The sequence below is a fragment of the Calliphora vicina genome, chromosome 3 (genome assembly GCF_958450345.1).
Source record: "Calliphora vicina chromosome 3, idCalVici1.1, whole genome shotgun sequence".
Classification (NCBI taxonomy): domain Eukaryota; kingdom Metazoa; phylum Arthropoda; class Insecta; order Diptera; family Calliphoridae; genus Calliphora; species Calliphora vicina.
In genome coordinates this window covers 87822298-87837320 of record NC_088782.1, presented here as the reverse complement: position 1 = coordinate 87837320, position 15023 = coordinate 87822298, and the positions used below count along the sequence as shown (strand labels likewise).

General features: G+C 29.8%; 1 protein-coding gene across 1 annotated transcript in view; it reads right to left on the bottom strand.

Annotated features, from left to right (window-relative positions):
• Nucleotides 1-871: 871 nt before the first annotated feature.
• Nucleotides 872-15023, bottom strand: part of Alg11 (ALG11 alpha-1,2-mannosyltransferase) — a 77392-nt gene continuing 63240 nt past the window's right edge. Inside the window, exon 5 of the mRNA XM_065503809.1 lies at nt 872-992. Within this exon, the coding sequence (XP_065359881.1) occupies nt 902-992 (91 nt within the window). The 3' untranslated portion in view covers nt 872-901. The remainder of the gene's footprint in view (nt 993-15023) is intronic.

Sequence of the window (15023 nt, the reverse complement as noted above, 5' to 3'; positions counted from 1 at the left end):
ACTGTTTACAAATTTATTTTATAGATATATGTATTTCACTCAATTGGAAGATCAAAAATTGTTCTTATACTATTGTTTTTGTTCGTAACGTGAAGATTTTTGTTTCAATATTTAGAATTTTTGTTTATTAAAGTCTCTGAACTCGTAGTGTAAAGTTGGTTAAATTGTAAAAGTAAATCCTGTTTAAAATAAGTTTAAAGTGAGTAAGTAAATAAATTTAAAAGTGTGCACATTTAAATAATTAAAAAAGGTATTTCCCAATCCCGAAATCCAATTCATTTTAACCAAATCTTAACTACCAATAGGAATAGGTATAATATATATTTTTCTAAATATTTGACTTTAATTACTTAATTTCGTCGAGCAGTTCCATAATAAGGCTTTTAAGACAATAAAAACATTTTAACTGTTTAGGTTGCATCCTTTTGGTAATAACTACATTAAACGTATTATACTATTTTTAACAACGTTAGAATTTATTGTTGCTTCCTTTTTTTATGCAACTTTGCTGGAAGTATTTTACTAGATTCTAGCGAGTAAACCGTTAACGGGTCCTTAAATATTGTTTGCCACCAAATTATGCTTGTTATTTTAGCATTAAAAAACACTTGTCAAATTGTCTTCGACATAAGCACTACGTGCATTTTACTAAAAACGCAATATATTCCTTCTATTTATTAACAATAAAAAGAGATCTTCGTCTCTAATTTAAACTTGAAATTTGTTTGTTTTATTTTTATAACAATTTTGGAAAACTTGGATTGATGCCAAACATTAACACTAAAAAAACACTTCTTTTTGTATAGTTTAAGCATTAACGTGAAAAAGGATTTCTATTCGCGTATTTATTAAGGTTTTAATGTGTAAAAACTTTTGGGTTTCGGTTAAAATGTCACGATATTTATTTTTTTATAGTTTTGTTAAAAAGTGGTATAATTGCACGAAGAAAATTAATTTCAAATTCTTTTTCAGAAAACCGTTCCACGGAGGATCTGTAAATAAATAAAAAATAAATTTATTAATTAATAAAATTACGGCGGACCATAAATTGCAACCCACTTGGGTTCTAATAACATTGGAATAAAGGAATATTCAACCCTATCGCGAATCAATATTTCACATGAAATATGTTCCCTTTTCCCATTTTTCGCTCATAAACTTTTTAGATGAAATTTTGTAAACAATAAACATCTGTTACTAACAAAATCAACTATTGTGAATGAATAGTTCATGGGAATATCACGATAGCAATTTTTCCTTCGAGGGAAATGGATATTTCATGGGAACATAAATTTCACATATTTTACCGATAGGGGTGATTATCTAAATGTTAGTAACTAATAAATTTACATCAATTTAAAACATAAGTATATCGAGAGCCTATATAAAATAACCATACTAATTCAAATGTACTAATATTAGTGTTTTTCTTTTCCCAGCCTTTTTCATTTCTCGGGAAATCGGGATTTATTTTGAAATTTCCCGGGATCCCGAGAATTACCGCCTAGACCAAATTTTTCAATTTTAAGAATGAGACTTCGTTAGAAAGCTTAAAAATGTTGGATACAAATAAAAAATCCCTTAAAAATTTATTATAAAGATATAAACTGACTCGATTTATAATTTTGGTTATATATAGGCCTGTCACTATTGGAATGACTTCAATTTCCATTACATTTTGTTCTACTTTCGTTAGATTCCAATTAATTCTGTTTATTCCCAAAACATAAATATTTTATTTTTTAATTTTAAAATTGAAGAAAACCCAATAATATTAACCAAAATTCAATGCCACGGAAGGTGGTTTTATTCCAAAAGTTTTCGTTTTACTTTTTGTGAAAAAGCTAAATACTAAAATAATTCCACTTTCGAGATTGAATAGCATTTTGTGACAGTCCTGAGCAAACTTGTTATTGGTCTATTTGGGTTAAATCTTTTTTGTTGTATGAATGTTCTGCATTTGTTTTCGAGCTTTAAGCATCTTTTAGAGAAAGTCATGTTCAAAACACATAGAACTAAAGAAAATAATTCCCGAAAATTCTCTCACAATTTCTCGGGATTGAACTAAAGAAAATAATTCCCGAAAATTCTCTCACAATTTCTCGGGATTGAAAATTTATTTTATCTGTCATTTATTTTATCTATATATATAAAATACAAAAAATGTTTCTACCTATGTCCGTTATAGACTCTGAGACCATCCAACCGATTAGCTCCAAACTGGTATCATTGGAAAGGAAATTTTGGTTTCGGACACCTAAAATACTACATTAAGTCCATTCGGTGATTTCGTAAAGATTTTCGAATTTTTTCATACAAACATTTTTCATATATATATATAAAAATGGATGTATGTTCCGAATGAACTCAAAAACGGCTGGACCGATTTTAATGAAAATAAATTGCTGTAATAAAATAAATAAATAAACGACATCGCTTTTTTGAAATACAGCAATATTTACATTTGTGTGATAGTAACGCATTGCCTCAAAATTATAAATTTTGCCACCAATTTTGGAAGGCCGGTTCATCGCATATTTCAATTGATTCCATATTATGGTAGACATAGCACAAATCAACATATTCATGGAAAACCATTACGATTTGGGTATAAAATTTGGTCTACAGCTACGGCATAAGGATATTTATTAAACTACGAATTATATCAAGGAGCAAGGTGTCGCAATTATTTTAGAGCTTCATTCAAGACTTCCTCAAGAACTAGGTCCTTTTAATCTGTACTTTGATAATTTAGCATTTGCTAAATTATTTACATGAGCATAACATTGATGGAACAGGAAGGAAAAATTCAAAGCATTTAATAAATTATGGCCAGTGTCACCTATAGGTGACACCGCTATAAAAGCACAACTACCAATATTTTTTTTATTTTTAACTTTTTTATAGTGTAAACTAGACGTATTTTTACTATTAAGAATAAAAATAAATTGTTTCTCCGTTTGGCAAGGGTATGGGAATTGCCGGGTTAATTAACAAGTAAAATGGTATAGTCGGGCCAGCCCGACCTTATGATTATACCGAGTATATGATTATAAATAGTTTTTTGTCGAATTATCTTTAAACTTGCGACCTGTAGTTTGATTACAAGGTTTACTTGGACGGACATCCCTTAGTCGGCTCAGAAAGTGATCCTGAGCAATATTTTTGTATGTTGCAAACATCAGCCCTAACCCATTATACCTCCCCCACTAGGTTATAAACATGCACTTTTCTTAATAAAACTTTTTTGTATACTAATAAATTTTTTTTTTATATTTTAATTTGAACTTTATATATTTTTAATTTGAACTTTATATATTTCTAGTAAACAATGCAGAAAGTTAACGAGTTTCACCTATTTATTCCATATAAATAGTAAAATTTTGCTTATATCTGATCTTTCACCTCGATTAGCGAAATCGTTGTCAGATTCGGTTCAAATTTTCAGCATTTAACTTTTAGGCCTAGTGTCACAATATTCCACTCGGCACTCTTCAAAATTTTAACAAACATTTTTTTCCATACAACTGATTGTCACTCTAATGTATATAAAGGATGAAATTCTGACATTTAGTTTAGAATATTTGGGTATTTGGCATATTTTTATTCAAACAGGATAAAATAAAGATAATACATAATATTTTACAACTCTTCTTGTTCTTTTGACATAAAATTTTTCATTGTTGAATCAGCATGAGTATTTTTAAATATTTTTTGAAAAATCTACTTCTTTGAAACTTTGAAGTCCTTTAAAAAGGACAGAGGATCACGAAATGAAAAACTGAGTTTTTCACCATTTAATTAATAGTTTCATACGTATATCATCCGGTTCGTCTCTAACGATTTTTTCTCTTTTTGTAGTACGGTGTTTCCAATTGAAAATTACAAGTCACTATTGTAATTTTCAATTGGAAAAGGATATAAAGAAACTAAGTAGAACTTAGGAATTAATATTTTCACATTTTTTTTATTTATATTACTGTATATTTGTTTTTCTATTTTTGTATTTATTCGATCCCAATAATCACAAAACATGGTAAGTCAAAAAATACTTTAAAAAACTTTGATAATAAATTTAAAAAATGTGGTTTTCAAGTTGTACATTATGCCGATTAATTGAAATTTAGAAATAAAGTTTTTATAATAAATTTTGGTATAGGGTAAAAGTAGATAAAATTCTGCATCAAATTTTCACAATTTACAACATCAGATATTAAAGTATGTATATAGTATTTTTTTATAAAAATTATGTGTAAATATTTTTAATAATTTTTTTAAAAAAGATCCAAACTTGGAATAATTTCCGCATTTAATGGGCCACAAGTATTAAGTTAGTAAAAGTTGGAATTAGTTTTATTATACCCTTCACCTTCGTGAGAAGGGTATATATAAGTTTGTCATTCCGTTTGTAATTTCTACATTTTTCATTTCCGACCCTATAAAGTATATATATTCTGGATCCTTATAGATAGCGGAGTCGATTAAGCCATGTCCGTCTGTCCGTCTGTCTGTTGAAATCAATTTTCTGAAGGCCCCAGATATCTGCGGGATCCAAATCTTCAACAATTCTGTCAGACATACTTTCGAGAATTTTGCTATTTAAAATCAGCAAAATCCGTCCATAAATAACGGAGATATGAGCAAAAATCCGAGACAACCTCTGAAAATTTCATCAAAAAACACAATGTATTGCATGCTTTGACAAAAAAGCAACAAAACGTATGTTTTTGGATGTGCATGCTTTATTTTGTTTTTATACCCTTCAGCTTCGTGAGAAGGGTATATATAAGTTTGTCATTCCGTTTGTAATTTCTACATTTTTCATTTCCGACCCTATAAAGTATATATATTCTGGATCCTTATAGATAGCGGAGTCGATTAAGCCATGTCCGTCTGTCTGTCTGTCCGTCTGTCTGTCTGTCTGTTGAAATCAATTTTCTGAAGGCCCCAGATATCTCCGGGATCCAAATCTTCAACAATTCTGTCAGACATACTTTCGAGAATTTTGCTATTTAAAATCAGCAAAATCCGTCCATAAATAACGGAGATATGAGCAAAAATCCGAGACAACCTCTGAAAATTTCATCAAAAAACACAATGTATTGCATGCTTTGACAAAAAACAACAAAACGTATGGTTGGATGTGCAAGCTTTGCGTATTTTGTTTTTTTTTTTGTGTTTTGTTTCTTTTGGCGTTGTTGTTGTTTTTTATACAACTAAACTTTTGTTTGGTTGTGTGTTGGTTTTTTTGACAAAAAAGCAAATCGTATGTTTGGATGTGCATGCTTTGCGTATTTTGTTTTTCTTTAGTGTTTTGTTTCTTTTGGTGTTGTTGTTTTTTATACAATTAAACGTATGTTTGGATGTGTGTTGGTTTCATTGGCTTGCGTATTTTGTTTTTGTTTTTTCTTTTGGTGTTTTGTTTCGTTTGGCGTTGTTGTTGTTTTTTTGTGTTCTTGATAAATTTAGGATGCTGTACGCTGAAAGTGGGCAATGTACATACATATATACTAATTATAAAAAATAATAATGCATCCACAACAGAGGTGAAGGGTATATAAGATTCGGCATAGCCGAATATAGCACTCTTACTTGTTTTTTATTTATTTCGATAATATTAAATTTATATACATTTGTCTTAGAAGTAGGGTTTTTAATTTCCCGACATTTTTTATTCCCGGGAAACGGTTAATTTTGTTGGTACCAATTCACAATTGGTATCGTAGCGTTGTATCTTTGTATGTCGTAATTTTTTTTATTGTTTTGTTGTTGTTTCCAAAAATTTGTTTGAAAAATATTTATGACATACAATGCTGCAACACTACGACATCAATTGTGAATTGGGTAAATATGTATGTATGTTATATGTATATCTACATTAAAGTTAATTTCAAAAATTTGGAGTGAAAATTTTTCAAAAAAAAGGACGCCATTATTTTTATTTACGCAAAAACCTTCAGAAAAATGATGATACCCGAAAAACAAATGAAGTGATCTGGTCATAAACGAACTCTAATCTACATAAAATCTTTATTTAATATCTTATTATTTACAAAATATAAAGGTTTAAATAGCACATAGACTGCTTACTAAAGGGCTGCACTGCTCAATACATTCACCAGCACAACAGTTATTTCAGATCGTTGGGTTCGAATGAAGTGTGAATGAGAAACAAAAACAACCAACGACAGAACAAAACGGAGTATAGAATGAGAGACAGTATATGACAATAAGAGTAAATATAAAACGAGTTAATGGTATGTGATTTCAGGTCACAATGAAGCACACGGCTTCGCCCTGTAGCTATTTACTAATGTTAGTTCTTCAAGTTTATCCAAAAAATGTATCTTATTAAGAAAAGTGAGAATTGAAAAGAAGGCAATATATTAAAAAAAATTTAATTTTTTCTTTACAAACCATCTCCTGAAAATTTCGAATCGAATAAAAAAAAAATAATAAAAAAAAGTTTATCCAAAAAATGTATCTTATTAAGAAAAGTGAGAATTGAAAAGAAGGCAATATATTAAAAAAAATTTAATTTTTTCTTTACAAACCATCTCCTGAAAATTTCGAATCGAATAAAAAAAAATCAGCCAAATCGCTCCAGCCATTCTCACGTGATGCCATTACATACATGGACCATTTCATTTTTATATATGGGGCATTTCATGTCAAGTGAACCAACTTTTGAAATCGATGTCTTCCGATCGGGATGAAATTTGCACCAAGGTTAGCTCTATTGGATAGTAACTCAGACACAATTTTTCAACAACATCGGTCGAGAACTCTCTGAGTTATAGGGGGTAAAATTTTGACAATTTGGTCAAACAGGGGTTTTTTCTTATCCATGTAACTTATTACCTATTGTTCTTAGCAAAAAGTGTCCCAAATAGTATAGATAGCTATTTCTTCGATCTTTCGAAAAAAAATATTTAAAAAAAAAAATAAAAAATTTTTAATATTTTTTTTCCGAAATCAAAAACTTTTTTGACTTTTTTTTAAAATGCGTCCTTTTTTTTTTTTTTTTTTTTTTTTCTTAAAATAAAGTTTAGATATTTTCCTTGAACACCTACTTGGTCGCTTAGTGGGATGCGAGTGGGATATCTATCAAAATAAATATTTTGTAACTCAAAACATAAAATTTTTGACTTTTTTTTTGCAAAATCAAAAACTTTGTTGACTTTTTTTTTTCAAAATGGACCCTTTTTTAATCTTTTTTTTTTAGGTCAAACAAAAGCTTAGATATTATTCTTGAAGACCCTTTTGGTCGCTTAGTGGGATGCGAGTGGGATATCTATCAAAATAAATATTTTTTAACTCAAGACATACAATTTTTGACTTTTTTTTTTGCAAATACGATTTTTTTCCAAATGGGCCCTTTTTTTAAAATTGTTTTTGTAGTCAAAAGAAAGCTTAGGTCCCTTCCTTTAAGATATTTTTAGTCCCTTAGTGGGATGCGAGTGGGATATCTATCAAAATAAATATTTTGTAACGCAAGACATACAATTTTTTAATTTTTTTTTGCAAAATCAAAATTTTTTTCCAATATGGGCCCTTTTTTAATTTTTTTTTTGCTCAAAAGAAAGCCTAGGTCCATTCCTTTAAGATATTTTTAGTCCCTTAGTGGGATGCGAGTGGGATATCTATCAAAATAAATGTTTTAACACAAAAATTGTATGTCTTGAGTTACAAAACATTTATTTTGATATATATCCCACTCGCATCCCACTAAGCGATCAAAACCATCTTAAAGGAATAGGCCTAAGCTTTCTTTATAGCAAAAAAAAAAAAATTACAAAAAGGGCCCATTTTAAAAAAAAGTCAAAAAAGTTTTTGATTTTGCCAAAAAATCAAAAATTGTATATCTTGAGTTACAAAATATTTATTTTGATAGATATCCCACTCGTATCCCACTAAGGGACCTAAAATATCTTAAAGGAATGGACCTAAGCTTTCTTTTGACTAAAAAAAAAAATTTTTAAAAAAGGGCCCATTTTGAAAAAAAATTCGAATTTGCAAAAAAAAAAAGTCAATAATTGAATGTCTTGAGTTACAACATTTTTATTTTAATAGATATCCTACTCACATCTTCCTAAGTGACAAAATAGGTCTTAAAGGAAAAGACCTAAGCTTTCTTTTGAGCAAAAAAAAATTTTTAAAAAAAAGTCCCATATTGGAAAAAATTTCGATTTTGCAAAAAAAAATTAAAAAATTGTTACAAAATATTTATTTTGATAGATATCCCACTCGCATCCTACTAAGGGACTAAAAATATCTTAAAGGAATGGACCTAGGCTTTCTTTTGACTACAAAAAAAATTTTAAAAAAAGGGCCCATTTGGAAAAAAATCGTATTTGCAAAAAAAAAAGTCAAAAATTGTAAGTCTTGAGTTAAAAAATATTTATTTCGATAGATATCCCACTCGCATCCCACTAAGCGACCAAAAGGGTCTTCAAGGATAATATCTAAGCTTTTGTTTGACCTAAAAAAAAAGATTAAAAAGGGTCCATTTTGAAAAAAAAAAGTCAACAAAGTTTTTGATTTTGCAAAAAAAGTCAAAAATTTTATGTTTTGAGTTACAAAATATTTATTTTGATAGATATCCCACTCGCATCCCACTAAGCGACCAAGTAGGTGTTCAAGGAAAATATCTAAACTTTATTTTAAGAAAAAAAAAAAAAAAAAAAAAGGACGCATTTTAAAAAAAAGTCAAAAAAGTTTTTGATTTCGGAAAAAAATATTAAAAATTTTTTATTTTTTTTTAAATATTTTTTTTCGAAAGATCGAAGAAATAGCTATCTATACTATTTGGGACACATTTTGCTAAGAACAATAGGTAATAAGTTACATGGATAAGAAAAAACCCCTGTTTGACCAAATTGTCAAAATTTTACCCCCTATAACTCAGAGAGTTCTCGACCGATATTGTTGAAAAATTGTGTCTGAGTTACTATCCAATAGAGCTAACCTTGGTGCAAATTTCATCCCGATCGGAAGACATCGATTTCAAAAGTTGGTTCACTTGACATGAAATGCCCCATATGTATATAGATAGATAGAAGATGTTCGTGTGTATAGGAATTTATAAATTCTAGGCGTAAGATTTATTTTATTGTTTTACAAAATAAAAAAATAAAAAAACGTAAAAACAGTACTACTCTTACAGAAAACAGCGAAAAAACCCACGTTAGGCCGCACACATTCACACACATTGAAATGCATATAGAAAAATTCATTCATGAAAACAAAAATAATTCGAATGATTCGAATAATTTTTGATCATAGCATTGAAAATCTAAAACATATATGCGGCAGGGCATGGTAGCATACGATCGTATACATAACAAACTCACATTCGTTTTATTTTTGTTGCGCACAATACTCATTAACTTTTGAATGTGTATATGATAGAGTACAAGCGTAGGAATTTTAAAGTATTGTCGAGTGAAGTTTTCAGTATATATTTTTATACCCTTCACCTTCGTGAGAAGGGTATATATAAGTGTGTCATTCCGTTTGTAATTTCCACAATATAATTTTCCGACCCTGTTATCTGCTAAAATCAACTTTCCGAAGCCCCCAAATAACTTACATACACGATTCACACATCAATATCTCCGGAATTCTTCCGGCTCAGTTGCTATATAAGAAAATCAGTCCACAAATGGCTAAGATATAATGAAAAAACCAGGACAACCTCGATTGTTGACCTATATCTGGATTTTTTTTTTCACCAAAAGTTTTTTTCACTAATTATTAAAAAACAATTATTAAAATTAAAAAAAAAATATTTAAAAAAACAATTAAACTTTTTTTTTTACAAAAATTGTAAAAAAAAATAAATAAATTTTGTTTATCTAAAAATATTAAAAAAATTTATTTTGAAGTATAGTTTGGTGAAGGGTATGTAAGATTTGGCATAGGCGAATATAGCTCTCTTACTTGTTTTGTTTTAGGATTTGATTTGACATATGGTTTCTTGAGGAAACTTTCTTAGAATTTTCCGTAGATTGAATTGAAGTTGAAAAATGTTCAAAAACCTATTTAAAACAAATTAAGATAAAAAAAATCAAAAAACTTACTACTGGTAAAATTACGTTGAATAAAGTTCATTAATGTGTGCGTACAGTAGACGCGCACAAATTAGAGCTTTCAGTAACTCGAACGTCCAGAAATTAGAATCAGTGTTTGCAATACATTAAACGCTCTGAAATTCGAATTTAAAATTCTAATTTCAGAGCGTTTTTTTGTTATTTGAACACAAGAAATCTCTAATTTAGTTTTATTTTGTTTGAACATAGTAAAATTAAAAAGGAGAATCACCAAATTATATATGTTTTCTCCCTATTTGTTGTTTTTTTGTCGCATTTATGTATATTTGTGGCTAGTTTATTTGCGAAATTTGATACGCGTGTACACCTTTTGGCAGTCTCTATTAAAAAGTGAAAGTGTATCATTAGAAATGTCAAATAAACGTAAAAAAATACTTTACCATTGGAAACTAAAGTCAAAATATTAGAAAAGCTTGACAAAGGCGTTCAAGAGAACCGGTTAGCCCTAGATTTTAATGTGACAACATCTTCAATCAGCTACATCAAATCACATAGAACAGCAATATTAAATGCTGTTTCCAACACATATCAGAAGGCAAGCAATAAATCTTTACACAGCGCTGAATATCCTAAAATGGAAAGTCGTCTGTATATGTGGTTTTTAAATCAACGAGAAAATAGTATACACTGACTGGGCCCATATTTAAACAGAAAGCTAAACAAATATTTAGGGAGGAATATCGCGATAAAGATGAAAATGCATTCCGTGCAAAAGTGATGGATGGTTTACCAAATTTAAGAAACGACTCTGCATCCGTTTTTTAAAAATTTGTGGCGAAATTCTTTCCAGTGATGTTGCTTCAGTCACTCCTTTTATTCATCGATATGTTATGAAGAAATCTTGGTCAAAGTTGTCCAATTGGGACTCTAACCAATACGACAGCGAAGATGATATAGATCAGAGGTTCGCAAAAATAAATCCTCTCACCAATATACTTACTCTCCCCAACACATTCAATTCTTTATTTTATTCAGTGCACCTACAAACACACAAATACAAAAACTGAAAAAATAAAGAAAAAGTCATACACCACTGCTCATGCGTATTCCTAGTTGTCTCGTTGAGTGGACAATGACTACTAAAATGTAAGAGCATAAGAATACGTGTGATTTTATTTTCCACAATTGTGGTATGGGCTGCGCATTATTGATATAGATCAGAGGTCCGCAAAAATAAATCCTCTCACCAATACACTTACTCTCACCAACACATTCAATTCTTTATTTTATTCAGTGCACCTACAAACACACAAATACAAAAACTGAAAAAATAAAGAAAAAGTCATACACCAGTGCTCATGCGTATTCCTAGTTGTCTCGTTGAGTGGACAACGACTACTAAAATGTAAGAGCGTAAGAATACGTGTGATTTGATTCTGCACAATTGTGCTATGGGCTGCGCATTACTGATATAGATAGATCAGGTCTGCAACGAAGTTATTCAGAGAACTTAAGCTCGTTTAGAAGAAATAGCTTACGTAGCTGTCATAGTGGATAGACGTGTTTTAAATCGCTTTCACAAGGAAATAACATTGTGAATAGAAATACAAAAAAATATATATATACAAAGATAAGTAACAGCGAATGGACGCTAATCAAATACTTAGTAATATATTTAAAATTTATTTTTACATCCAAAAATAAGTTGTCGTTTTGTTATTGCAAATATTAACAATCACAAAAAAACCCAAAGCAAAAAGTATTACAAAAAAAACAACAACATAAATAAAATCTTAAATAAAGAGTGTAGTGTTTGTGTTATTGTGTATGAGTTTCTCTACTCTCCATCAAGTGAAAGGAGGCTCAGCAGCAATGGGAAAAATGCATACATTGTTGTGAGCTCAACAACAATAAAAATACATATGATCCAAAAGATCACAAGAACTATTTAAGTGTAAGAAAAACAACAAACGATAGATCTCCACTCTCTAGTGCGCCAAAACAAAACAATTGTGCAGAAGACAACATAAAAGAAAATATAGAAAAACAAACAACAACTCAAATGGTTGATGAAAATAGTAATGCTACTGTGATCAATGTCACAAACAGTAGTATTGATAATATTAACTCTATAAGAACCGGTGATGAAAACCAATTAAGTTCAATGCTGAAAAATAATGCTCAAAGTATAGTGAAAAACACGGGAAAAATCCTAAGAGGTATGGACCGTTACATCACTATAACTAGACGCAAGTCCAGTCCTAGGACATCCAAATTGGAACCAAATCCAAAACAGGCGAAGAAAAATCCGGTAAGTCAAAATCGTTTTGCAATTCTTGCCAATCAAGAAAGTGAAAAAACACCCGCAAAGCCTTTAACAGACTATAAGCCACCTCCCATATATTTGCGCGAACCCTCTACAAATATTTTGGTGAACAAATTGTCCCAACTTGTAGGTAAGGAGAATTTCCACGTGGTCTCTCTGCGTAAAGGAAATATACAAGACACAAAGATACAAACCTACTCGGAAAAAAATTTCAGAATAGTAGTAGATAATTTCGATTCCGAGAAAAGAAACTACTATACATATCAACTAAAAAGTGCTAAAGGTTTGACAGTAGTCATCAAAGGCATAGATAGTTTTGTGCCTACTGATGATATAAAAAAAGGCGTTAGAGTCTGAAGGCTTTGAAGTGAAGTCCATTCACAATATAATAAATAAGAACAAAATTCCTTAACCAATTTTTAGAGTTGAAATTACATCCCATATACGGTTTAAGATATCTTCTTAATCGTAAAATAATTGTAGAAGAACCAACAAATCGTATGCCAATACGACAAATGAGGGTTCAGTTACCCAAATGAAAGGAAGCAATGGAAATAATGCCCCATTATTTTCATATGCACATGCACTGAAAGTGGGTGTACCAGTACCCGACACTAACTCTCAAAGCTCTATTGAGAATTTAATTCAAACCATGAACAGTTTCATGGCGAATATGCAAAATATGTTTCAACAATTGATACAGAATCAAAGCATGCTCATGCAGATCCTGCTAAATAAAAAATTAATTCTCTTAGAATTTCTTTTTGGAATGCTAACGTCCTTATCCAAAATAAGAATGAAGTACAACAACCTTCAGGAAATTGATGTACTACCAAGGTTGCCAATTTAACCATTTTCCGGCTAGATCTAGCGATTTTATTTTCATTTAGCCATAAAAAAATGGCTAGATTTAATCTAGCCGGAAGATCTAGCCATTTTATTTTGTCTTACCTTTTTTTCTTTTATAGTTTTCTTCATCATTTTTGAAATATTTAAAAAATAAAACAGTATGATGAGAATATTATTGTTTTTTTTGAAAACAGGCTTCGAAATTGTTTCCAATATCAATTTTGCATTTCCTCATGGATCCCATTTTGAATGTAAGTGCCCAGAAATTTGTTTAATTTATCGTGACGACAGTATATCGTTACGAAAAACGATAACCGGAGATTGAGAAAATGCGGGTTAATCTGCTAAACCCCATTAACACGTAGTCGGTAAAAATTATTTTTGAAAACTGTCAGTATAGCTATTAGTTAATACATAACCAGACTTCGTGGTAATGGAGGCAAGAAATGTAATATTTATGAATTTATATTCAGTTATTTATGGGTTTTAGCCATTTCTAGCCATTTTTAATTCAAAATCTAGCCATTTTCAGAGCTGAAGAGTTGGCAACCTTGTGTACTACTCGTTTCTGAAACACACTTTACCATAAAGAACTGTTTCAGAATTAACGGATACTTATGATACAAAACATCCAAGTGGTAGAGCTTGTGGTGGAGCAGCTATATTAGTGAGAAAGGATATTAGACATTTCCCAATGCACAGTGGGGCAGAATCGAAATTTTTTGGAAATAAATCTGGCATTTCTAAACGGCTGGTCCGATCGGGATAAAATTTGAATTGGGCGTAGCCAAGGAGTATTCGAGTTTAAGTTATTAAAATGGGCCCTACAAATAATCCAGGGGCGGCGCTATGGGGGCTCAAAGTAGGGTACCTTCGACATGTAAAATTTTTAAACACGTGCCAATTTTTTGTTTCCCATCCGATTTATAGTTATAGGCATTTCAAAATTGAAATTTTAAAATTTTGCCATACCTTGGTCCGCTTTTTTAAAAATATAGGGCGCACTTTTGGACCGAATGGATTCGATTTTTTTTGTTAGATAGACAACTAAATACCTCTCTGGAACTCACTCACCCATAGTTCTCAAACCATCAGCAACGCTTTTAAATTTAAAAGAAACATTATTAAATTAAATTATTTTTAAATTATTTTCAAATTAAAAAACAAATCTGTTTAATGTAATGTGATTGAATGTATAAATGTAATTTTTAGTTATTATTATTTTATTTCTATGTTATATTGTAATAATTACCTATATGCTCTCAATTTTTGATCTATTTGATTATTTTGTAAAAATTTAGTTATACTATGCAACATTTTATATAATGTGTTTTACAATTCCTCAGTTCTGTACTGGAATATAAGACTTTTAAGTCTTTTGTATAGAACAACAAACTAATAAATAAAATAAAAAATAAAATAAATTACCAACAACATACAAAAGATTTCAGAGCAATATTAATTACGAATCCAAAAATAACAGATTTTCAATTTAAAAATTCAAAAAATAGTATATTTTTGCTGTTTTTTGGACAAAAAGGTGACATAACTCTTTGTTTTATTAAAAAACAACTTTCTTTAAGAACATATAACAATTTTATGTTTTTCTATAAAGTTTCTTTACGGAGAACATTTTGGTATAAAAAACATGTCCTATTTTTCGAACATGTCGGCCCTACGCCCTTTGGAAATTGACCTATTTTTTATCAAAATTTCAACTTTGGGCCGTTTAGAAATGCCAGATTTATTTCCAAAAAATTTCGATTCTGCTTCAATATATTGTCCTCCTAGGTATA